The sequence below is a fragment of the Nipponia nippon genome, unplaced genomic scaffold (genome assembly GCF_047370975.1).
Source record: "Nipponia nippon isolate SJK-2023a ecotype South Korea unplaced genomic scaffold, ASM4737097v1 scaffold_10, whole genome shotgun sequence".
Lineage (NCBI taxonomy): Eukaryota > Metazoa > Chordata > Aves > Pelecaniformes > Threskiornithidae > Nipponia > Nipponia nippon.
This window is the reverse complement of record NW_028262291.1, coordinates 30,929,497-30,956,031: the sequence shown is the minus strand read 5'-3', so window position 1 is coordinate 30,956,031 and position 26,535 is coordinate 30,929,497. Positions and strand designations below refer to the sequence as shown.

Below are 26,535 nucleotides of genomic sequence, written 5' to 3'. Positions count from 1 at the left end.
TGCTGTGGCAAGGAGGTGCGAAGGAAAAATTGTGACCTTGGAGACAGGCATGTCTTTAAAGCTACTGCTGCCTCCTACACGTGTACAAAGTCCATAAAATTTTGCCCTCTCTTAGACCAAATGGGAGACGTATGCCATGTCTGCTGAAGCAGTATCAATGTGCTACAGTGTATATGCAAATTACTTAAGCTACTGTTTTGCTATTAACGCAGGGCCCTCGGTGAACACCCACGCTGTGCAGTTTAAGAGCCCGCAGAGGACCTTCATCCATGTAACTCTGCAGGCAGGATCAACACAAGCTTCGCTTGCCGACCGTCCCGACAGATCCTGGGGAAGCGCTTTAGCTTCGGCCTCCCGTGGGGAGGCAGGAGGCGCTGCCGGACGGGTCCGGGCCTTCCCGGCGCCTCACAGCGCTCCTCAGCGGGCCTGGCCTGGCCGGGCCACGGCGATCGCGCTCGCCTCGCCGCGCCTCCCGGCCTTCAGCTGCCCGCCGTCTCCGGCCCTCAGCCATCAGCCTCCGCCGCCCCCAGGACAGGGCGCAGGGCCGGCGGCACCGCTGACCTCGGCCCGGCGCCCCTCAGCCCGGAGCGACCCGGCGGCACGGAGCATGCGCGCAGGGCGGGCGGCGCCTGCGCGGTGCAGCCGGGGCCGCGGCGGGGGGCGGGCTGCGGACGCGGCGCGGCGCAGCGGCCGGGTGACGACGGCGGCGGCGGCTCCTTCCGGGCGGTGGCGGCGTCGCCGGCCGCGTCCCTCGCTCTCAAAATGGCGGACGGAGCCGACAGAGGGCGTGGAGCGGCGGGAGCAGCGGGCGGCCGGGTCCCCGCGCAGCCCCAGGAGCGAGCCATGGTGAGGCTGCAGCCCGGCGCGGCGGCGCGGTTCCCCTGTCCCCGTTCGGGCGCAGACTGTGCCCTGACCGTGCTGCGACCCCGCCGCTCGGTCGAGCTTTTTCGGCCGCGGGGCGCCCCGCTGCCGGCCGCGGAGGGAGCCGGCGCCCCCCGCCCGAGGGGCGGCGCCGCGGGGGCTGCGTCCTCCGTGGCGGGGCTGCCGTGCGGCGCCGCGGAGGGGCGGGACGCGCCATTGTGCGCCCGCTGTCGCCGGCGGGTGGCGGCGGCACCTGCCGAGGCGCGACCGCGCAGCGGCCGCGGGCTGTGGGGCCGGAGCACGGGGCGAGCGGGGGAGGAGAGCGGGCGGCCCGCTGCCCCCCTGCGCCGCCGGCGGGGCGGGGGCGCCCACCCAGCCGCTGCCCGGCACGGCCCCGGCCCCCCGGCCTGGGCTGGCTGCGGCCCCGGCGGAGGCCGCCTCTGCCCCGAGGAGCCTGCCCTGGGCCCGGAGAGGCTCTGCCAGGCGGCCCAGAAGGGAGCGGTTTGTCGCCAGCTCCCCGCAGCATCTCCCACCCCCTGCCCCCTATCTTCATTTGACCTCTGCGTAATTAAATGAGATCAAACTTCAGAAAGCTTCAGAGACTATCCTGCATCCTTAAAACGTTGTAGCGTATACACGCGTCTTTTATCCTTTCTCTGACTTTACCTTTCTTAATTAAAGGTGACTTTACTGTGGAACAAAAAAGGCTGAGTAAGAGATTATTGTTCTGCAGAGTGTGAATGAAGCAACAAATAGTGAAGTTTAGATGTACATCTGTAGTGTAGATGGAGACATTTATTTGCTGAACAGCATTATCCTCTTTTTCTTTCCTGTGCATTACTTTAGTCGCCTGTGCATTTAATATTGCCTTACTGAACGCAACCTGGTGTTGAGTCTGTGTAGTGGTAGTAGGTAAGGGCCTTCTGTGCTTTCCTTCACAACCTTGTGAAGTGATTAGTGTGTTGCAAACACTTTTGCTAGAGGGGTTTAAAACCCAAAGGCTGTCGATTTAAGAAAGGGAGTCTGACTGTGTATCAGAAACCTTACATTTTATGTTACATTTTCCTGTAGCAAGCTGAATACATAATATGGTTTTGAAACTCTTGACTGTGGATGTTTAAAAGTGGGGCACTGGCAAGCCTGTAGAATAGCTACTTTTTACATGATGCTACACACCATTAATAAAATGAGGAAGATATAAATAGGGAGATGTTTATTCATGGAACTTCTTCTCTTGCAGGTGGCAGTGCTAAGCCAACAGCCATTATTCATTGTACCTTTCCTCTCAGAATTGTAAGGGTATCTGCAAATCATAAGGGTGCAGTCTGTGACTACAGAGCCGTTTTTAAAGTGAAGTATATTTCTGTGGTCATAACAGGCCTATGTGTGGATTTTTTTTTTCTGTATTGGTAACACTTTGATTTTAAACAAGTAAAAATGTAATTTGATTGCATTATAGCGTCAAAAAATGCAACCTGAATCAGGCAACTTCTCAAGCTTGAGGGCCATGTATACAGTAAGAGAGGTACTGAGGGTGATAGTTGCAATCAGCAGCAAAGCAATGCAATCAGCCTTTCATTATTCAGGGACATAAGAGGCTGAGTTAGCCCAGGCAACGTGTAAAACTGATAATACTGGTATTGTGGAAAACATGGGGAAAGATGTTGAAGAGATCCTCAGCTGCTAAAAGTCGATGCTGGTCCACTAAGTTGTCTTAATTTTTGTGTGGTTTCAGCCAATTGAGAGTCTCTGTGCCAGGATTACCATTATTCTAAGAGAGGTGGATGACCACCCAGGCTGTGTTGTCTGCCATATATCCAAGGAAACTGCAGGAATTTTGACAGGGAGTGTGGGGTGAGGTTATTATATTAAGGGAGAAGGGGAGCTAGGGATACGGACTTAGGTTGGGTCTGACAGTGTTCATGAAATTAGATTGCAAACCTGGCTATACTGATGCCGGAGACAGTTGTAATCTGGAAGCAATTTACACTCAATTTACTGCTGTACTAAAGATGGTACCAGTTAGGTGGAACTAATGTATCCTGACTGACTTGTGTTTTCCCTCTGCACAGCTGGTCTGAACGTCCTTTCACGGTGATGCTAGAATTGGGAAATTGAGGGAGGGTGAAGCAGAAACAACTGGCTGAATGGAGTGAGCTTCAGCCTTGTTGAACTTGTCAAATCTATCTCAATGTCAGCCCAGTCAGACTGACTCTTGCTCTCCTTTTTCACCTCTGGCTTTGGGTGGCACTGGTTGCAGTGCAGCACCACATCTGGCTGCATGACTAGTAAACCTTCCCAGAGCACTGGGTGCATGATGCAGGATTACCTGAGTGATTCTTCAGGAGCCAGCCTGATTCTGGAATGGATGGTGATGACTCAGGTAGTAAACTCTTCTGCACCCAGCCCTACTCGGTGGTTTCTCCTGTGCACTTAACTCCAACTCTTCGGGTTGGATGACTGTAGTTGGAAATACCTGAGTTGGCGTTTCATTGCATTAGTTGAAGTCAAGTCCCATCTCTGCCCTCTGCTTCTCTGTAGTGGCTGTATTGCTTCCTGAGCTGAGCTGCCCTGCCCTGAAAGAGAGGGCTGAATTTGGGCTGCGCTGGCACTGACCTAGTAGTAAACGCTGTCTTCCAAACTTAAGTTTCTTTTCTTTTCTTTCCCAATAGCATCCACAGTTTGCTTGGCTGACTGATGGGCTGGAATTGGCCTGTCTAGTAGTTGGCTAGCAGGCATTGCTGATGGCCTAATAAAAGCCTCCTTTGCAGGCTGGATCCAGCCCTTTGGTTGTTTGTCCATCTGTATTCTAAACAAATTCCAGTTTGACTCCTGCCTCCCTTGGCGGCTGCTATCTGGAATGTATGAGCATGGTTTAGATATTAAAATATTTCAAAGATTTTAATTTATACGAAATCTTCAAATTTTGATGTATGTGTACCTTCTCAGTAATATTTGTGAAGAAAAGGGATTTTTTTCAGAAGTCCCATCTTTTGTCATCAGTCAATACTCCTATACAAAAGTATAGATGTAAGTGAGGTAGTGGTGTACAAGAAGAGAAAAACTTTATTATTAGGATATTTCCTTTAAACACAGGAAAGTGACTGGATTTTGAATTTTAATTTCAGGAAGCAAAACATGATACAGGTACTTGTGCATTCTAAGTATTTCAGATCTTGTTTTATGTCATTCAATGCTATTATATAGTTGAGAAAATGCATATGAGGAGCCTTGCTTCTGTAGCTGTGTTGTGATCAAGTAGTAATGTGGAGGGGATAGTCATATGCAGGTTATTTCTTGAGATTAATGACATCTCAGTCGGGCGTCTTATTTTGGAATTGCAGTGACTTCTTCCAGTTTTAAATCTAACCTCTCCTAAGCTGAATTAACCAGCTTAGACCAGATGACATGTCCATATAATTTTACATCAGTTTACGTAAAGCTAAATTAGTTTAAATTTCATCTTTATGTAAACCAGCATATCCTTTTGTGTGAATAAGCCGTGAATTGCATATAGTCAAAGCTACTGTTTTTACAACAGTGCGGTGTATTAACGGAACAGTGTATACTGTACACTTGTATCGGTGTCCAAGAAGTAGAGTCCATGAAGTTGCAACAGGTAACTGGAGCACTGACAAGGTCCTGCATCCTTATACATTTAGTACTCTATTGGTGCTTTCATTTTGTTATGGCACTGAACAATGCTGTGGTTTTTCCTTCCTTGTCTGCTTTCATGTTTACTCGTACTTACTGGTAATTTTTATGGCTTTTGTTAGTGCAGGAGTGAACTGCGATTGTGAAGGTATCTGTCATCTTTCCCCAAATCCACATAAAGTGCACAAATTATGGTTGCTGTAATTCTGCAGTGATACTTGTGAGAGGTACGTGGCTCCAGGAGAACGTAGCTGCAAGTGGGTGTTCCTGATAGCATGCAACTGTTTAAGTGGCTTCTAGATCCCACAACAGTAGAGAAGCTAGGGGTAAACAGGTTGATTTTTGGTGTATAAGGGAAAGCATTTGGGAGATGCTGATGCTGGGTGAGTGCTAAACATAGATAGATTCACCTGATTTTTATTACACATTCATTCACTGCAGAATTAGACTACATACACAATGGATCTTAAAATTAATGATAATTGGAAAATTGGGTGGTTGTAAGGCAAGTTTGAGTACACAGGAATTAATACAAAAACCTAGCGAGTTATTTTGGGTTTTTTTTGTGTGGTTTCCCCCCACCCCCCCAACATAACTATACCAAATTAATTAATTACTACTTTATAAATATCCACTGTAGTTGACATTTTTGAAGTGCAGTCTGGTGCTAAAAAATTTGATAGATATTCTGTTCCTTCGAGGGTAAGAGACCATGGCATGGGTGTTAAGGATCAAACAAGGAAGGAATCAAAGTCTTTCCTCTGTTTCTCTAGAAACAAAATAAAAAGGATCTGTCAAATGAATAGCCAGAACTTAAAGAAAAAGCTTGATACTAAAGTCTCACAGAATACTACAAATAACTGTGCAAAGATAATAGTTTTGCTATTTTTCTAGGGAGAGTAACTTTTTTTCCTCAACATATGTATTTTGCACATTGTTTTGCTCTAATATATGATGCTGAATTTCTCTTTCCCCTAGCGTTGATGTGTTAATTGTACGTTGCTATCTACCTAATGTAGGTTTGACCAAAAAATTTGGAACATGAAAGGTTGTTTAGATTGCATGCCTCAAAGACTTGGGAGTTACTTCTAGAATTTCTGGCTACTTTGTTTTGCCTGTTGAACCTACTTAGTAGTATCCTGCTAATTTTGTAGCATATTTAAGTTAGAGTGTCCAGTTGGTAGGCAGTACGACAGAGATACCTACAGCGTGGCAGAGAGAGAACTGCAGGCCATGATTTCACTTCAGATGTCTCCTTGGGCACCCGTGTGCATTCAAGCGCTTACTCCGGTGAACGGAAGCTGCACTCTTGTGATTTTGGAGATGGGTATGATTTAAAGCTGACACCTGACCTGCACTTTCAAAGGGGTTGAACAGCCTGGATCTGTGCCTTCTTTACCCTGAAGATGACATTAGTTTCAGCTGTCCAGCAGCTGAACCAGTAACCAGTGGTGCTGGTGGTTACTTTTGCTTCTCTGGTTGTCACGGGTTTGCTCTGGTTCAGCTAAACGGGTAGTCATTGGGGACTACCAGAATCAAGGTAGATTCTACCACAGACAAAGCTTTAGTAGTCTATGCTGTTGTTACGAGTCTTATTCCCAGTGGGCAAACACCTGCATCATTAAAGCATCTTTTAACATTAATTGGCATCCTACTTTGGCTTAGGGGCCAAAGTTTAAATGAATATAGAGATCAAACAGTTCTTTTATGTCTTCAGTTCAGAGTTGGTGTTTTGTTAGGACAATGTTAGACAGTCTTGAATGTTACCCATGTTGTGCCAATAGAAGATAACTTTTGAAACCAAACTTGCTTCTTTCAGTGTAATTACTGATATCCAGAGCAGACCAAAGTTTGGCACCTGGCTGGTTCCCAGCTGTGTTATATAAAGGAGCCATGTGACTGATGTGTTAGAAGACAGGTATTTCATAACTGAGTTCTAAACACTCATTTTTTAAGCTTAGATTCTCTACTAAAACATTGGCTATGCTTTGTCAGAGAACGTGAAACACGTCATGAGCACAGTGCTTATGTGACAAAAAACTAGAGTAAGCTTCCATTTTAACTCCCTGAACTGTGCCCTTCATGAGCTAGTAGAATTTATGCTCCTAAAAAAATTCAGTTTGATTTAAGGCAGGGAAGAACAAATATGCTAATTAATTTCTAGTGCTTATTTTTGAAACCTTTTCTTTGGGGAATATATATTTTTGAGGTTGAAATAGATTGCCTTTTCTCCTTGTTGTTTTTATTAAAAATAGTGCCTAGGTGTTCTGTACTGCAGTTGGATCTTATTTTCACTGCATTAAAAACCTGATGATTTTAAACCAAAATAAACAGAAGGAAAAACTGAAGTAAAAATTTAAAAGCAGGACCTCATATGAAAATGTTAGTTCAAGAATCTTTTGAAGTTTGCTTCCTAAAGAAATTTTAAGTATTCTGCATACTTATCAAAGAACTTCTGCATGTTTATCCTTTTGAAATGTCTTTTATGGTTGCTCAGTTGGATAGATAATATCAGAACAAAAAGTTTTATGGGATCTGTTGTCCTGCTAATCTCTGTTTAACTAGTATCAACTGTTCTGCGCATTAAAGTAAAGCAGCCTTTTGCATTTGGTATTTATGTTGAATGTCACCTGCTTGAAATCAGTATGTCCCCAGCATTTTATATATTTACTTTTAAAATCCTGCTTCTACCAGCTGTTTTGACAGGCCATCTCATGCTTGACAGATTTATGTCATGCACAACCTAAGCTTTTTTTACTGCTCTTTTAAACCAGAATGTTGGACCAGGTACAGGTTTTAGTTTGTGCTGCTGGCAGTGTCTATTCTTTCATAATTTGTTATTTAATGTTTATAAATATTAATATACCTTCTTTTCACTGATTACATTAATGTATATACCTAAAAATATAGTCTTGATGTTTATGCAGTCACTTTTGCACTAAAAGATCAGTGTGTCAATCAGTGCAGTTAAAGTAGAGCTGCTTTTTGTAGTATTGCCTAATGCAAATTGTTAGTTTGAAAAGACTTTAGAATTCAAACAGAACTGTGCTTAGAATGTAAATCAAAAATTGTCATGGAAGTAATGGCTACTGAATTAATATATGTAATAAACCTCTTGCAATGAGAAAGAAATTCTGTCATAGTGGTGAGAAATCTCACATGATGCTTGATCTAGGGGTGAAAAGTGAATTGAGAGTTTAACTTTTTTCTCTTTTTCCTTGTATACTTACTTAGCTCTCATTCCTAATATTATTTTCAGTATTTACAAATGAATGCATTTGTGAATGACAAAATTGGATATGGTTATATTGGATATATCAATGACAGATATCTTTCTCTTTTTATAGCAATATTTGTAGGCAAATGTATTTCTTCATCCTCTGACCTTTTCTGACGTGATCCTTATTTTAAAGGGTTTGGGAAAAGCCTACAAACTGTCCTTTTAGATGTAGGAGAAATCGGCGTGTTTGGTTGGAATTGACTTCTGGGAAGATCTCTGTATGCTTACACATGGGAAGAAATATTAGTAGTCTGATCCCACAGAGGAGGACGTGTTTCCATGGAAGATAAGAGATTATCTCCTAACGATTCTTTCTCAAGTGGTATTCTGAGGTACTGCTTCTGTAGTCATATTCTTCTGAAGAGCCATTAAAGGCTACAGATTACTGCTTTTGTTATACAGAACAAATCAAATGTCGTGGACAAAATCGTTGCTGTTTCTGCTCTTTTGACAAAACTGCTTATGCTTGAGAAACATAGCTTTGCAACTCCTCCTGGTTCTCTTCGTCTCCCTTTTTCATGCAGTTTGAGAACGATTGTAATCTTAAAAAAGGAGAATGTGACAGGAGAGCGTGATTAAAGGAGGAAAAGAGATGGGGCTGGAGAAGGTTAGAGGTATAAAGTATAAAAGAAGAGATGGGAGACAACGCATGTCTTTGGCGCACGCTCTTCACTAGTGTCAGGTTCCCGAGTGTCACCTTTGCCTGCTGTTTTCAGTACCTGGGAATGCCCACCAGCATGGTGTGGATGTTACTGTCTCCGCAGGAAAGGTGGTGGTGTGCTGCTGCCGTGATTACTCCCTTAGCTTGTACTGGTCACTGTTTGTGGTGGTTTTATTTCTGGGCCATGCGTATGTCCGTATGGTCCATGTGATGGCATGGCTGTTTCTTCAGCTAACTTTTAATAAAAACGAGAAAATGACCAAAAAGCCCATCAAAAGAACTTTACTAAGGTTGCTAATAGATATTTAAAAGCTGAGGAATTTCATAATTAAAATTTGAGGTGAAGCCTTAATTTACGCCAAATGTACATGGAGGTGATTTTTTTTCTAAATTCAGTAATTTTCCCTTTGCAGCCCAAAAACAGTGGACAGTGGAACAGTGTCAACGGGAGTGGAGTGTATTCAGGCCTGCTTCCTCTGGGTTTTCCTCTGGTAGTTACAGACAGTGGGCCCCGGTGAGGAGGGTGTGAGTGCTGCAGGGCTGTGGAGAGCTGACCGATAGTGGTATTTTAGTTACATGATAATGTTTTTTTACCCTTATTGCATTATCTCATGACCTCTGCCTCTTTCAGTACACTATTTCAAATTTATTCTTGAGTAAAATTTGGAAAATAACTTTTCTGTAGGGCTTCCTTGTAGCAGAAATTGGAAGATTAATAGAGATTGAGAAAGAAATAAGATTTCTCCTGGTGAAGGCATTTGAATTACAGAATGGTTGAGGTTAGAAGGGACCTCTGGAGGTCATCCTGTCCGAACTCCCTGCTAAAGCAGGGTCACCTTGAACAGGTTGCCCAGGAACATGTCCAGCTGGCTTTTGAATATGTCCAAGAATGGCAACTGCACAACCCCTCAGGGCAGCCTGTGCCAGTGCTGGGCAGAAAGCTGCAGTGCAAGCCCCATCTCTGCTTGCAGCTGTCTTGCACAGGTCTTAGGCTTTTCTAGACTCCCAGCTCATCCTGTGTGTAGGATGGTTAGAACTTAATTGATGATGATACAGTATTTTTATTTCCTCTTCACTGGCCAGTATACGGTCAATAAAGAAAAACTAACTGTTTATTAATTTATATGGTTTTTGTAGCAACTGAGCACTTGACAGGTACGTGCTCAGGTAAAGGAATGAGCGAGCAGAAGGAAGGTGGGACTACTCAAAGCGTTGATCAAAGTATTCAAATCTGAATTTCAGTATGTGTGCACAAGGGGACCAAGCTAGCATTGGACAGTCAATCTTAACTTAGGAGTGTGCTTTATTTGGCAGCTTCTGTGTTTTTGATGGTTTTGTGTATAATTTTATACAGTTGAATATAGTACACTAAACAGATTTTGACACAAGGAATAAATTACTTCTCCTGGGAGACACAGAGGGTATGGGATAGGTTTGAAGTTTAGCCTCGTGCAGCTTTTAGAAATAAGAAAAAGAATATTCTTGTTTCTCTTGTGAATATAATGGGTATTTCCTGGGTTATGTATAGGTTGAGGGTATAATTTAGTGTGTTTACCAGAAGGCAGCCAGCCTGCTTAAGAGAGTTCTCTGTCTTCCCTTCTTCCCTCTCCTTCCCTACTTCCTATCCTCCCTTCTCTGGACAACATTTAAATAGAATTAAAAGCTTTGCACAGGAATGCTTGAAATGCTTGTGAGTTAGATTGTGTGAGAACCCATTCTATGCTTCTGGCAGATTTTCAGGAAAGCTCAGCCCTGTGTGAAGCTATGATGTGCTCTGTTCCAACAACACAGAAGCTAAACTTACACCATCTCTTGGGAACACAACTTATTAAGACAGAAGAGCTACAGGCTGGGATTCTCTTGTGCTTTGGAAAGAGAGCATGCCAAGGGGTCACATCCTGCCCCCCCACCCCCCCCTTTAAACAAATACAGTAGCCAAATTGGGAGGGGAACTTGCTAAAGCCATAGTGCAGTATAGGTAAGTTAAAACAAAAGCTAAAAACAAGTTACGGGAGGAAACATGCTTAAGGATGAACGTTGAATTATGGAGTTTAACTATGATAGGAATAACTTTCTTCCACTCATCTTAAATCAAACATATAAAAAATAGACATATGTGACCAAGGAATTCAGTTTTTCAGTTACCTTTTACAATTTGATATCTTTCTGAGAACCCCCAGCTAAGTGTGATATTTTTCTTTTTTAAGTGTTGTTATGCAAGTATTTGATAAATTTGGATTTAATTTTCAGTTGCTTTTTACAATTTGGTATCTTTATGCCCCAGGTAAGCATAATTTTTATTAAAAAAATTGTTGCTAGGTAGTTGAAAATTTTGAAGAACTTAATTAAAATAAAAGGACAGTCAGCTAATTTGTTTCCTTTTCCTTTTGTTCCTTAGCACTGTGAATATGTGAGAATAAATACGGACCTATATATTTGTGTGCATGTATGTATATGTATACAGAATGCATATGCATTACATATATGTGCATGCTAAAGTTTTTGTGACCGATAGGGTGATCACAGTGGTCCTTACTGCTCAAGTAATAAATATGTTCTTGATCTAGAATTTTTGTTAGAATTGGAATTTAAATAAGTGGTTCCCCTCATTTCATGGACGCATCTTCAGTTTCAGATATTTAAAGATGTGTTGAATGCTTTGCGATTCAAGAAGTCTGACTAGACTGGTCAACCTGTACTTATAAAATGAGGATATGACCCCCACTTGACCACGTTATCCATGGCTTCTCTTTTCCATCAGCGTCTGCCATGCATTTTCTTCCATAACTTTGAATTCATGGATCACCATGATAAATGAAGTAATTGACTACCTAAGGGTAATGCTAAGGAAGATTGATGGCCAAAATATCAGTAGAAGCCTCAAGTTAAAACTAAGCATATGAGAAGTATAGTGTGTCTTATTAAAGCCATAAAGCAAGTGTTTAGAGTGACTACAACATGGAACAAATCTCCTCTAACAGATTAGTTTTGGGTAATGGATGTTATTGTTAGTCTAGGCTGTTTCAACATGGTATCTCATTTCTATTTCTTCTGTTTGGATTTTGTATGTAGGCAGGTTTTTTTGTACTTGTCTGTATTAGGTAGACATACAGTTTTTCAGAAAACATGCAATTTTACATGATGTTTGCATATCTGGCTTTGAGTACTGGGATTGCAGCAATTCGGACTGCATGTGTTCTAGATTAATTTCTTTTTTCAGAGAACTGTTCTAATCTAGGTAGTAAACTAGGGAGGTGTAACCTTATAGATCTATTATTTAATCCCTTATCTCTGTCAATTTTGGGGGGCAATCTATTGATTTGGTTGATGTAGGTTTCATTTTAAGTCAGAAATCAAGATTATTTTTTTTTTTTTTTGCCTTTCACATAAGATGTTGTGCATTTTCATCCTTTAAAAAACTTGAATAGTCTACTTTTTTGAGCCTTCTCTCAATCCGAACTCTTTGGTAGTCGCTTTGCTCACTCTTTGCTTGCTGGCCTGGAGGAATCTCCCTTTAGAGCTATTGGTGAAGTTACTTTTTATTTTTGCAAGGAAAAAAAAAATTTTTTGGGCATAAATCAAGGTTGTGTATGAAAGGAGGTTGCCTTTAGGAGCCTTGATGGGTAAACTTGTTTTCTGATTTGCAATGGGGAAAAATGAAAGGTATTTCTAAATAATGGGAATAATGTGAAAGAATATTCAGACTTGAAGGACAGAAATAGAACAATTGGAGAGAACTGTTCAGAGAACTAGAGTAGTTGAAAGTAACATTAGGGACTTAAATCAAGAAAACCAAGAACCTCAAGTTAAAACACAAGTACTTTTATTAATTGTCTTATAAAAATGAAATTGCATTTTAGTTTGGTTTCCCAAGGACATTAAGCTCATATAATCAGTTGGGCTTCTTTCTCCCTCAGTAACTATTGAACCCTGATGACCAGTTTCAACAATATTTTATTGAAGAGTAACAATTTCAAAAACGATGGAGTTGCTGCACGTTTTATGACTATCAGCAGGCTAAGGAATGAATCCCAAACTTATTTCCCAGCTAAGACAGGGAAACCCGCTGCTGCTCTTTCCATTTGTCGGCAGCTGAACAGACATGAAGATTTGTGTATTGGCTGGCCTGTTGGCAAGCATGTAGTTGAAAATTAATTAGTGCATGGGTTGCCCTACAGTGGCATAGCACTTGCCAGCTCTTGCCTCAGAGTGTTTTAGTAGAAGACTTCAAGGTTCTTCAGGGTAACAGAGGTTACTGTGGTGGTTACTGAAAGGAAAATAGCAGAGAAATTCTTGGGAAACCATGGTTTCTTGGGTTTTATTGCTCGCAGAACTGACTTCTGATGTGGAAAAGAATTCTGGATTCACAGTAGAAGTGCTTAATCCTATTTTCTTTATATTTGTTTATTCATTTATGTTTATCCATGGGTGTACTTTTCTTGCAGTGGTGTGATGAAAGATTCAACTTCCAAGCTACCTTTTTACAGTGCTTGGCAAAACATGTGCCAAATATTTACTCAGCTGAAATGGACCCCTTGCTGGAGAAACAAGAAGAAATGGTCCAGGCAGCCATATTATACCCCCTGGAATGTTATTTGTTTGGGGAAGACCCAGATACATTCCTGGAGAAACTACAACAGAGTGGAACCTCCCAGCTCTGTGGGAAGGTGTTCAAAGGAGGGGAGACAACATACTCTTGCAGGTAAGAATGAAAGTATGTTATCATGAATGTTCCCATGTGACATAATGCAGCAAAGTGGTTTAATAAAATTAGTGGTGCTACTAACTAGTCATTGCTTGTGTCATGGTAGGTCTTTGCTTAACTGACGGTGGCATTTGCTTTGTATTTCAAACCACTTCAGAGTTAGGAAAATTGCATATGAAAAGCAGGCTCTGGCAGAGAAATGGGGAAGGAAATGGAAAGGATGCTAAAGGTACCGAAAGCCATTGGTTAAAAAGATTGGACGATAGGGTATGAGTGTGGGGTCTGTACCTGAATTGAGGGAGAACAGGCATAAAAATCTGTGCACTGTACAGTATTCACCCTTTCAAAGTCTGAAACAGAATCCAGCATTTCTGAGCATCATCAGTCCTTTGCTTAAGCAATAGCTGTGTGACCAATTGTCTCTTTTTAACCTTCTTTCTCATCCTGGAGTATATTAAAAATGGCACCCCATTGATTTGATGTAATTTATTTTATTAATTCATATTAATACACATTAATAAGAATAGTATGAATAATAATATATTAATATTAAAAAGCCAGAGGTCTTTGTGGTGGATGTAAAGATTGCAACTGTGCTGGCAATTCATTAGTATTAATATGATGCTATTGTCATAGTTTATTGTAGCTTTCAGTTTGTTTTTAAAAGCCTAGAAAATTTCATCAGAAATAGCAAAAGAATATTATTAAGGATGAAGTGTATTATTATGGCTAAAAAATCCAGCCCTTAGAATTTAGGAAATGTCAAAATGAAAGCTCGCTGTAAACTTTATGTTTATGAATCACACTGTAAGGTTTTAATCAATCACATGCTCTTCAGCTTTTTCTAGGAATAAGTTAGCGTTGTGTATGAAAGGAGAATGATCTTTGAAGAAGTTCTTCGGTGTTTGCTGGAAAGTGTATAGTGAATGCGACATTAGATTGTACGAAGGAAAAGGATGGTCAAGGCAGTTTAGTGCTGCTGTAACAGGAATAATTCTGTTCCTACCTCTGCAGAGTTCTTGTATGATAGCAGGCAAAAAAACAAAGCTATATTTCTCAGAGGTGGTCTATTTTTGTTATTTTTTTTGAGCTACTGTCTTGCAAATATGTGGTAGTATTTACGTAAAATATTGTACTTACTACTGCAACTGAAGCTAAATATACGCTATTTGCTTTAGGCGTCTAAAATGCTACAAATAATAGATACTCTGAAATATTAAAATCCGAATGTCTTGAATTGGGCATTCAAATCTAGCAGGAACTTCTGGCTTAATTTTTCTTTCTTTTAAATCACCTTGCAGTAGATTTATGGTAACAAATGTTAGTGAAGTATTAAATTATTGTACTGATGATTATCATCTAAAGGTTTGAAAGGAAATCCATTCTGTAACCAGAATTACCGTACTATTTTAGTTGTATTGTAAAGGAGGCTTGAATTAGATGTTGAACAATGGCATAAAATAAAAAACTTGGTATGTTGTCATTAAACACCTGTCATCCACATTTTGCACAGAATGAAACAGCATTTAAAGAAAAAAGAGTGATAATGTTTTAGGGAAAAAAGGCAATGTAAAAAAGGATATGTATGTAGAGCATAGAAAAAAATGGAAATAGATTGTCCATGAGTGTAATTCTGGATTTTCAGGTATTTTAGTGCATGACTGAAACTGTTGAAATTAGATTTCAAAATATATGTTCTTTGGCTCATGTCGTAAAGGAATTCTCTTTAGATTTTAGCTTCTAACTGTTTTAAAAGTTAGAAACATAACCTAGCAGAAGCATATCAAAAGTTTCATTAGCAAACTGGCCACAGTTGTTGGAAACAATAATAAAAGTTACTTCAGAGTCATCATAGTTTTTAAGCTATCCTTATCCTTAGCAAAAATGAAAATATGTTAGCAACAGGTTTTGAAAGTGGAAATCAGACATGTTTCTGATAGAATCTGATATAACATGTTTGAGTCCATGGTTCAAGCCTAAGAAGATTGGCTTTCATCTTCTTTCTGTGACGTGAAGTAGCCAGTGTTTTTATAATTTGAATCTGTTGTTAACCTCAGGTTTTTTTTTCAGAGCAGGATTTTCTTTTGTGCATGAAAATTCCATGTGTTTTAGAGTTTTCCCGTTACCATTTTTGTTGCAGAGACTGTGCAGTTGATCCAACTTGTGTACTCTGTATGGACTGCTTCCAGAACAGCATTCACAAGAACCACCGATATAAGGTGAAAAATTTTGTATTAAGAAATCGTACTTGTAGCTTTAGAGAAGATTTTTTGAGGATGTAATAAACTGCATATAAACCATTAGTAATTTTTATTTTAAAAAAACCCAAATCTGGCATTTACTAATTAGTTAATTATCTCTCTCTCATGTTTCTAACTATGTAAAGCCTCTTTTAAGAGCAGTAACGTTCTAATTCCAGAACCAAAGGGTAAGGGAATGTTTATGAATGCATACAATGTTATTCTCTTTGACAATGTCACAGAAATGTATGTCAGAGCAAAAAGCTGTGACTGAAAATGACAGTCTTGTCCTGAGTCCTAGTCAGTACTGTTTGGAAATTTAGAATGAGTGTGTGTATACAAGGGCCATTACTTCAGTGCTTATGTCACTGATGCAGTCTCTACATTTCCACTCTGTTCCTCCATTTAGATTTGCATTAAAGTGCTTTGTGCTTAGTGTAGACTGTGATAAGGTTAAAACATATGTGAAGCATCCATTTTTTATTGAGGAGATTGTTCTAGAACTGGATCATCTCTTTCTGATATCCTTTTGATTCTCTTTGCGCCAAATCTATATTATCTTTGAGAGATTCCTGTGTTTTAATTAAAAAAGGATCTTTTAAGTAATTCTTAGCTAATTCACTGCCTAAACTGTCACCTACTGTTTCCTTCCCAGGCCCACTTTTTTGTTTACCCTCTTTGGGGTAAAAAGAAATGGAAAACAAGTGTCATTTTTAAAGCTGGTCTAACTCTGCTGCAAGAGGCAAGAAAATGTACAGAAATGTTATGTATTCAATTTAATTATCTTTCATGACCAAAAAGTGGGCTAGATTTTTTTTTTTTTTTTTTTTTAGCTATTCCTTCTATTCATTGACATGACATCCATTGAAGAGATTTGTCTTAGTTGTATTATCAATTGGTCATAAATCAATTGGTATGTTTCAATGAGAGACAGTTTGGAAGAAGGTCCTAGCAATCTCAAAATTAACTGGGACTAAAATACAATATTCTGCTCCTCTGTGTAAGTCTCTGTATACTGATCTGAAAAGGTATTGTAAATATCGATTCAAAGATGTACAAAACTACTTAGATAATGCAAATATAACTTCCATATGTACACACACAGTTTACAGGGAGGTAAGATGAAAACCAGGGAAAATTAGACAATAGTGATTACAGAGCAATTTGGAATCACAGCTGGGCTGAGAAGCTGTTGTCCTTTCCCTGTTTTTCAGTAACTTTTTCAGGCAAAACACCAGCCAGGGAAGTAGGTAGTCAGATGGGAGCAGATTGGCTGCATTTCCATTTTAAAGATGCATTCTAAAGAATAAAGATTATCCTCTTTTAGATTCATAGAATAATTTAGGTTGGAAGGGACCTAAGGAGGTCACCTAGTCCAACCTTCTGCTTGAAGCACATCTAATTAGATCAGGTTATTTTAAAAAGTTTCAAGTAAATAACAAATTTTCTCATGTCTTTTTATTGGGTCATTTAGTGTTTTTATAATTTATTTTAGGATTGGGGATTTAGAGTAAGTGAAGGATAATTACTTTTGCCTGAGTTTTGTCTGAACTTTTTGCCAAAATGAAGGGTCAGAATCTGTACTTTTCTGAAAATGTATGCAAAGTTAAAGTTGCAAGAATTGTATTTAGATGCTGATTATATCTTATTTTCTTTTGGTTAGAAGCAGAGGTACTACTAAATGTCTGTTTAATATACACATATTCTTGTTTATATTATTTTCAAACTTTACCAAGTCACTTGTAAAGAAGACATTAAGCACCTTTGCTATAATTTTGCTAATAAAACCAAAAATTATTATTTTGCCATTTATGAAACTCTTATTCATCAGTCATAGGCTTTTTCACCTACTTTCTAGTTAAATTTAAGGCTTGCATACTTTTATACTTTTTTGCAGTGGCAGCTGTATTTCCTCCTTTATTTTCTGCTCAAAAAATTAACATTTTCGCCCCCCTGCTCCTCTGATAAGTCTCCTTTTATCTAAAAAAAAAAAAAAAAAAAAAAAAAAAAAAGGTTGTGGTAAGTCCATTGGTTATGCAGTGACTCCTGTATTTTGTAAGTAGGTATTTATACTTGTATTTGATTTAAATAATGCACATTTCTATTTTTCTCTTGCTTTTTATGTGCATATTTCATGATTGAAATACATGTTTTTTTACAGATGCATAGCTCCACTGGAGGCGGATTTTGTGACTGTGGGGATACAGAGGCGTGGAAGGCTGGACCGCTGTGTACTAAACATGAGCCTGGAGCATCAGGTTCTGCAAAAGAAGTAAGAATATTGCTTAAAGTGAAAGAATAAATATTGTAAATATTGCCTTTTTTTAAAAAAAAAGTGCTTATTCCTGTATATGAAAGTATGTATATTTTATAATTAATGTAGCAGGTCCAATCGAGTTGAATCAGGATTTCCTTAAGAAATAAGGTGAAGGTGCTTGTTGAGGTCAAATATATATTGGATGTCCTTTGTCTCCCAACAAAAGACAAAAATAACAGAAGTGTTTCATCTACCTGTCTTGTGCATTGCTGTCTTTGATTTGGAATTAAAATTGCAGTCTCTTGCTCTTTGCTATGTGTATTACTCGGTTCTTATTTATAAATAATTGGTTTCCCAGTGGTTAGTAGATGCTTAGATATAGTACTTGATTTTAATAATATTTTCTGTTTTCCACATTACTGCATTACTGAACAATTTTTTTTGTCAGTTACTTCTGCTGTGTGATCTGTCACTATGACTAAAATAAGTCCCTATGCTTTAAAACTAACCTCTTACGCTAGTATGTCTCCTGCTTATTGTACCTCATAAAGCAGCATATTAATGAGAAATATGTCATCTTATAAGTAGTTCTCAAAGAGAATGTAGGCAAACCAGTTGCTTCAGGTAAAATTGTTTTTCCAGAGTCCTACATTCTGAGATAATCAGGACAAAAAAACCTTAGCATTTGTCATTGCAAATAGACCCCTAATTCCTCCTGGTTTTGTTGCAAAAGTACTGTTCTTTATGATCTGGCAAAAAAATCAAATGGAAAAGGAATAAAGAGCACTCGGTGGTCTTACAGAAAAATGAGACAAAGTTTTTCCTTCACTTGTTCATCCTTCAAAAAATCATGAATCTTAATGGGTTTCAGAGACAAAAATAGTTGAAGCTCCAGGAAGGGGTCATCTAATTACCACTTAGAGCTTGTCACTGTAATGTTCACCTGCTTCTGTATCAGTAAAGCCTATTCTGCTCTACAGTATTTATCCCTGAGTACTGAGCCATCTGATATATGTGTGGCTGATACCTACATATTACTTATGAAAACCTATAATCAAAAGAGCCAAATTGTTTCCTCAAGGTTAGAATACCCAAAAGTAGCTACGGTATGGTTAATTTTACTGCTGTCAGCATTACTACATACGTGTTTAATACTTTTTTCCAGCACGTTCTAGAGGTGTTTCCAGAAAAAGAAACTAGCACAGCTTCTCTTTGGGAAGTGTTCATTTTTGTCCTTGTGTTCTTAAGGAAAATAGGATTTTTTTGCAATGCTAGATTCCTGGTACTGTTGATAAAGACATACAGGAAGGTAAAGAACTTGTGTCTACTGGCTTCAAAACCACCTTTGGATACTATGGAAAATTTATGTTACAAGATGCTCAGTATCAGATTTCTAGCTGATTGCTGAGAGGTCTTTGTCATACCACGAAGAGAATTTAGCAATGGTCTTAAGACAAAATGTTCAGGTCTCAGTTGAGAATTAAGTGTTCTTTCACTTCAAAATTAAGTGTTTCCAGCCAAAGCATCTCCATTGCTCCTAGATAAGTGATATTACTTATGCCTCAAGTGATCAGTTTGTCCAGTTTGTCTTACAGACAGTAGCTACCATAAATTATGGATTTCACCTGTGATGGCTCACAAAAAATCACACATACCTGGATGAATGTGGACCTGTGAGACACATTAAGAACTTGAGCAAAGAGATTCTAAACAAAATAGATTGTATCTCCCAGCTTTAAAATTTAGGTCTCTGTATGAGATCTTCTAACAGTTGGTTCAGCACTTTACTTTTGAGAATAATAGTATTTTTTTTTTGTTCCAATGACTCTGACGACAGTCCCTAAAATGGTTTACGAAATGTTTACTTCCTGCTGGGGAACCTGTTTCTCTGCAAGGTATAGATTTTGATCTTACAGATCTGGTATTTGCATCTGACAGCATATTCTGCTTTTTACCTCCCTTTCCTTTAGAACAGCTTTTTCATAACAATAAAATAATAAAAAAACTGTTAGGAAAAACACCAAAACCTTTATCAATTTTACCAAAAGGCTGTTTCACTCTTGTTAAAATCACTCTGTCCAAATTTTGTGGGCTTTTTTTCAAAACCATATTCAAACAAAGCTTGAGAGGAAACTGCATGCGTTCAGAGTCTGCAGCATTTTAATTCTGTTTGGATGAAGATAAGCTGCTCAGAATATTCTTCAGGCCATTTGTATCCAATGGAGATAAAGTTAAAGGATAGATCATATCAATAATGACAGCAGCTAACACAGTATCTCTTGGTTTTAAACTTTATTGAGAACTGTAGTCATACCTGTGATGATAAGGAAACAGGGAACCTCCCATGCTTCTTTGAGTAATATTTCTCTTCCAATCTCCAATAAGGTCTTTTGTTGGCTTGCAGTGAATTTGTTTGATCGTCACTTCTGTCTTGGAGTTGTGCAAGTCCAAAGCTGTGTTACAACTGCTGTCAAATAAACTGGAACATACTCCTACAGTGAGTGCTACCTGAGAGTTGTGAATGATAGAAAACATATAATTAGACAATTTGAAGCAGTAGAAAGTTACTTATAATAGTTCTTTATTGTCAATATATGTAGTTGTTATGCAGTCAGTATATGTAGACTCTCTAGTAAAAGGGCAGAAGTACAACCACTACAATAATGAAATGCATTGATATATTAATACATACTATATGTAACAATTTGATAGATGGCATTGCACGCCCATCTTCCTTTTTTAATAAAAGATTTGTCCGTCAGGGATATTTTATGATGAATAGGCTCGTGGATGTTTGGATTACCTCATAGTTTGTTCTCTGTTTTGAGAATCAAGGACATTCATAATGTAGGAATTTTCTTAGCATATAGTGCTTATTTAAAGAAATGAGTTGCAAAGCACATTTGGAACAGACATCTTGCATATTTCTTTTCCAGCATGTTTTCTGATAGTATAGAAGTTTATCACATGCTTGTCAAACAAAAAGCACTCTTTTCTGGACGATCCTGACCCGTATTCCTTTAATTACTCTAAGTGCAGAGGATATATCATGCTAGGGTGTTTATAAACTTACTCTGATCAGGTAGGAGCAAACAAGAAGAGAGATGTATTTGCAGTGTGTTTGTCTGCTATGCAGAATGTGGTAAAAACATGCTTGAGAACTGGCTGCTATTTTTAAAAGGTAGATTAAGTTTAGAGTTTCATCTACAGAATGACCTCCTTTTAAAAATGTGCCCTTAGTAGAGGCCAGGTTTCAATTTACAACATCAAAGCTACGCACCAGAGTTTTTAGTGTTTCTGAGACAATGAGGTGAGCATTGGTAAAATGCAGTATCCTTACAAAAGTCCTAATTAAACCTTAGTTTAAAACAAAAATAGTTTTACAATGAGGAGATATTTACAAAACTTGTTGGTATGTATGTAATATGAGAAAAGCAATCCTGCATTTTAGAATCACCGCTCCAGGCTTTTAGGAGTCATCTGTTCCCTATTGATTCCAAATTAATGTCTTCACTATGCCAGAAATATAAAAACTTTTTTGCTTTAATGTATCCTTAAAAACAGATAACTTTAAGAATTCATGTCTGCGGTAAGGTAAAAATACTTCCCAGGCACATTTGTTTAAAAAAAAAAAAAATTGCTTGTTAGTTATTTTTAAACTTTGATATCCGAATATACTTTGTTCTTTCTTCCACAATTTTGTTTTTTGAAGCTTTACCTGAAGCTTAAATAATTACACCTTTTTGGGCATAGTTCTGAGGCAATTTTATTTTTACCCTTTCAATTTACATTAGATGTATCTTAATTTCATTTTACTGTGACTTCTATTAATGTGGATAGCATTGGAGGTGGCATTGCATCATTTAACTTTTCACAATTTGTATGAGTGCAATCCCCACTTTTAATAGTTTATAAATCCTTTGATGTGATTTCCTTTGATTTCTTCTACAGACCAAAGGAGAGCAGCATGTCTTACTACAAGGTTCTTGTTTGCAGTATCTCTATGCACAGCTCTGTGTTTTCCTCCAGCTCTATCACTTTTGCTTAACATACGTTAATGCTTAAAAAGCCAAACTCTTAAGAAATGCTGGAAAAAAACGTAGTATATTTACAACTCAGTTCGATTAGATTATTCTTAGCACTATAGCTTTTTCATTCTGCTCCAAACTTTAAGGTGATGATAGCTCTGCTAGTCTGGGAAAAAAATAATTACCCCAGACATTTACCCTCTTAATTACCAAGACCTACCAGGAGCTTATCCAAAATTAAGTATGTACACACAGTGATATTTATAGACCATGATTTCATTGGCAGACATTTTAGATTGTATGTTTGACTCTAAATTATTCTTCTAATGCTTATCAGGTCAGAAAATTGTTGTTCAGAGCTTTGGAAGCAATTGGTTATGTTAACGCATTTTTGCTTCTCTTCCACTACATTTTTAGCTTTTCAGTCATATGGACAAAACATGATTTTACTTGTTTGTTTTTTAAAGCAATCTGCTTCATTTTTCCAACCTTAATGATTCATGATTCTATGTGACCATAGTTGATTTAAGAATTTTTCAAAAACATGATTCTTAGCTATATTAAACACATCGCTCTTTCTGTTCTTTTATATTTAACATATGTCAGATTGTATATTGCAGAGGTGAGTGTCCTTAGTACTTTGGGATTAAAAGTCACGTGTGAAAAGCTTTTATTCTTGGAAAGCATTTTTGTTTCTCATCTTTTCTTACTCTGGCAAACACATGCATACTCAGATTTTGTAGGCAGTTTGGGTGATCCTAAAATTATGGGAAACTGTGTAAATACTCTAGAAAATATCAGCCTCTGTTTCTGTGTCATATTTGTATGTGAAATTACTGGATTTGGCTGTGTTTAACATTAGTAACATTATATACCATTTATATATGCATATTCTGAAAGGAAGGTGGTGTGTGGAAAAGGTCATCAGGGCCTTTGGGTTAAAGGCCTCTTTTCACACAATGTTATTGCAGTGTGTCTATGTCTTGTACCTGAATATTGATTGCTTCATTCTTAAGTGCAGATTTGGTAATGATTTTCTTTGCTTATAACCTTGATTTCTCTCCTGCTTAAATGCTTATGGAAAGGATTAATAATGTTACATGATGTAGACAGTTCACTTAATGAGCGTTATCTGGGTGGATGGGAAATATGTCAGTTCATAGGGATATTTTGAATGATTTCTAGACCTGGGATGGGATATCTGAAAAGAACAGAGTTAGGTTTCCTTTCCTTCAAGGAGTATCATAAATGTTTGATAGAATACCCACACAGAAGAGCAAGCAATGCAGGGGAAGAATTTTGGTCTGGACTGCAAACTTCTAATATCTTCAGGTGTACAGAAAGCTGTTAACCAGCTTTTTTAAACTTAAGTTTAAACTTAAGTTTTAAACTTAAGTTTAAAAAAATTGAAGTTTCCCAACACATTTGGTGAGGCCTTTCGTAGTCTATTCCTAGATAAAAACTGGATGCATAAAAAAAGGCAGACGAAACTGTTGGAATACTACTGAGAGCCCTTGGGATGAAATAATTCTGAAGAGAAGAAGTTAGGTGAGATTAATTTGCTTGAAAATAACGAAAAGGCTAATTTCCTGAAACAAATACAGTAATAATGTATTCTACCAACCCTTTTTTCACTTTTTAAAAATTTCTTTTCCATACTAATGTTATTTCCTGTTTTACAGAATTCTGAGTGTCAGTTGAATGAAGAAATTATGGAGCACTCTAGGAGGGTGTTTCCCTCTGTGATAAAGTACATTGTAGATATGCTTATATGGGAAGAAGAGAAGGAACTGCCTCCGGAGCTCACAATTAGGTAGGGAGTATTTCCAACTTTTTCTTCAAGGCATTAGAAACTTTGATAATAATTTTGCCTGTGGTATTCTTACACTCATGCAAACATATTAGTGCCAAAATCCCTGTAAACAGCATTGTAGCATTTTTGACCTACAGTTATATAGAGAAAAGCTTTTGATACTTCATGGGAAAAGTAGCGCGTGACTGTGCTCCATCAGTTGCCAATGGGAGCTGCTCTGGAGCAGTCCTGATCCGCAGTGGAATGGCAGATCTTGGTGCGCAGTGGGTTTTCCTAAGGCAGGGAAACGCCAGGGCAGTGGAGAGACCCACCAGGAGCTGGCAGCTCTTGCAGGAGATGCTGATGAGGCCTGGGTGTTGCCAGAGCAACTGTGACCACTCCGTCGCCTATAAAAAGCAGCCTGGGAAGCGCTGGCCACCAGGAGTGCTGCCAGGAGAGCAGGCAGTGTGGCGTGTCATCTGGGGCATGGCGCGGCATTTTGTGTGGCAGGGCGTGCAGGAAGGGCGTAGTCACCCTGCGAGCTCAGGAGGTGAGTTCAGTTGGTGGTCATCACCCTCTCAGAAGGAGCTTAGCTGTGGTATCCACCTGGTGGAAAGCTGTGTTCTCTGCGCTTGCCAGAATGGATGTGGCAACCCAGGCAGAGCGCCCATGAAAACATGCAGCTGTCCAGGTTTCGGGCTGTAGAGAGTGCCAGAGCCTTTCACTGGTGATGGATGGCCGTAGGGAGAACAGCTGTGTGAGGTGTGACCAGGTAGATGATCTGCTCAGCCTGGTGGCAGAGCTACAAGAGGAAGTAGAAAGGTTAAGGAGCATCAAGGAGTCTGAGAAAGAGGGAGACTGGTGGAACCATGTGCTACCTTCCCTGAGACAGAAACAGGAATAGCTACCAGAAAAAAACCAAGATCAAGGGTCCTGCCCCTGCTAGACTGAAGGCAGTAGCTTAAAGGAAAAGAGTGAATGGAAGAAAGTCCACGCTCAGGGTGGCAGGTGGACCCCCCTCCTTGCCCACCTCGCCTTCCCAGGTGCCTCTGTACAATAGGTATGAGGCTCTGGATGTGGAAGGCCAGTCAATGGATCATATGGGTGACAGTCCATCTACACCAGAGGTGTTGCCAAGGTCAGAAACGCTTACCTCCTGTATCATGACCACCTCGATGAGGAAGAAAAGATGGGTTATAGTTGTAGGCAACCCTCTTCTGAGGGGAAGAGAGGGTCCAATATGCTGGACACACTCTCCTCTTAGGGAAGTTTGCTGCCTCTGTGAGGCCCAGGTTAAGGACATCACTAGGAAATGTCCTAGCCTGGTACAGTCCTCGGACTATTATCCATTACTGCTCTTCGATGTGGGTGGTGATGAAGCTGCAACATGTAGCCCAAGGGCGATCAAAAGAGACTTCAGGGCCTTGGGACAGTTGGTAAGGGAATCTGGAGCACAGGTATTTTTTTTTTTTCCTCTCTCCTTCCAGTTGTGGGCAGCAACATTGGATGAAACAGATGAGCCCAGTCTATTAATACACAGCTCCATGTCTGGTGTCACTGCCACAATTTTGGGTTTTTCGATAATGGGATGGCCTACACGGCACCAGGCTTGCTGGTGTCAGATGGGATTCACCTTTCTCAAAGGGGGAAGAGGATCTTTGTTCACGAGCTAGTAGGGCTCACTGTCAGAGCTTTAAACTAGACTTGAAGGGGGAGGGGGATAATATCAGGCTTGCCCATGACAAGCTGTGGGATGACACGCCAAAGTTAGAGGGATGGGGTGCTAGGGAGGACCCTCAGCCTGTTGCTCTGACATGTGCTGGCTACGCTGAAGCACACCTGAAGTCTTATGGAGGTGAGCCAAGGGCTCCTGAGGTAACAGGAGCCAACAGGGAAACACCAGTGAAATACCTCAAAGGAATTAAGGTGTGCTCCTCTAAGAAGGTGACACAGCCGACAGCCCAGCTGAAGTGCCTCTACAGCAGTGCACTTGGCATGGGCAACAAACAGGAGTTGGAAGCCACAGTGCTGCTAGGAAGCTATGACCTAGTTGCCATTGCTGAAACTTGGTGGGACAAATCCCATGACTGGAGTGTGGCTGTCGATGGCTACAGGCTGTTCAGAAGGAACAGGAGGGGCAGAGGCGTTGCCCTCTGCATCAAGAAATGGATAGAGCGTGAAGAGCTGTCTCTGAAGAATAACCACGAGCAGGTTGAAAGCTTATGGGTGAGAATCAGAGACCGAGGCAACAAAGGGAACCTTGTGGTTGGTGTCTACTACAGGCCACCTGACCAAGGGGAGCCTATTGGCGAAGTTGTCTTACTCCAGCTACAGGAGGCATCACACTCGCAGGCTGTCATCCTGCTGGGCAACGTCAACCACCCTGACATCTGCTGGAAAAGTAGTGTGGCGAGCTATAGGCAATCCAGGAGACTCCTGGAATGCATTGAGGATAACTTCTTAAGCCAGGTAATAGGCAGCCCTACCAGAGGGGATGCGATACTGGACCTGTTGGTCACCAACACAAGTGAGCTAATCAGTGATGTCAAGATTGGGGGCAGCCTGGGCTGCGGTGATCATGCACTGGTGGAGTTCACAGTCCTGAGGAATATGGGTCAGGCGAAGAGTAAAGTCAGGACCCTGAATTTTAGGAAAGTAACCTTCCGGCTCTTCAAGGAGTTAGTCAATAGGACCCCCTGCAAAACTGCACTTAGGGACAAGGGAGCAGAACAGAGCTGGCAGATCTTTAAGAACGCTTTCCATAAAGCGCAAGAGCTCTCAGTCCCCAGGTGTAAGAAATCAGGAAAGGAAGGCAAGAGACTGGTGTGGATGAGTCAAGACATGCTGGTCAAACTGAAAGGCAAGAAGGAAATGCACAGGCAGTGGAAACAGGGACAGGTATTCTGGGAAGAGTATAGGGACACTGCCTGGTTGTGTAGGGATGGGGTCAGGAAGGCCAAGGCACAGCTGCAGCTGAACTTGGCAAGGAATGCAAAGAATAGTAAGGGCTTCTACAGGTATGTCAGCCAGAAAAGGAAGGTCAAAGAAAGCATTACC

General features: G+C 40.1%; 1 protein-coding gene across 5 annotated transcripts in view; it reads left to right on the top strand.

Annotated features, from left to right (window-relative positions):
- The first annotated feature begins 655 nt into the window (after positions 1-655).
- UBR1 (ubiquitin protein ligase E3 component n-recognin 1) overlaps positions 656-26,535 on the top strand; it is a 75,298-nt gene continuing 49,418 nt past the window's right edge. For 4 of the 5 annotated variants that reach the window (XM_087746340.1, XM_087746337.1, XM_087746338.1 and 1 more), the window contains exons 1-5: positions 656-846; positions 12,902-13,158; positions 15,302-15,380; positions 17,563-17,673; positions 23,369-23,499. In XM_087746340.1, coding sequence (XP_087602466.1) covers positions 763-846; positions 12,902-13,158; positions 15,302-15,380; positions 17,563-17,673; positions 23,369-23,499 — 662 coding nt within the window. In that variant the 5' untranslated portion in view covers positions 656-762. Of the gene's footprint in view, positions 847-7,971; positions 8,128-12,901; positions 13,159-15,301; positions 15,381-17,562; positions 17,674-23,368; positions 23,500-26,535 lie in introns of those variants that run through there. The other variant, XM_087746341.1, reaches the window with a different exon arrangement.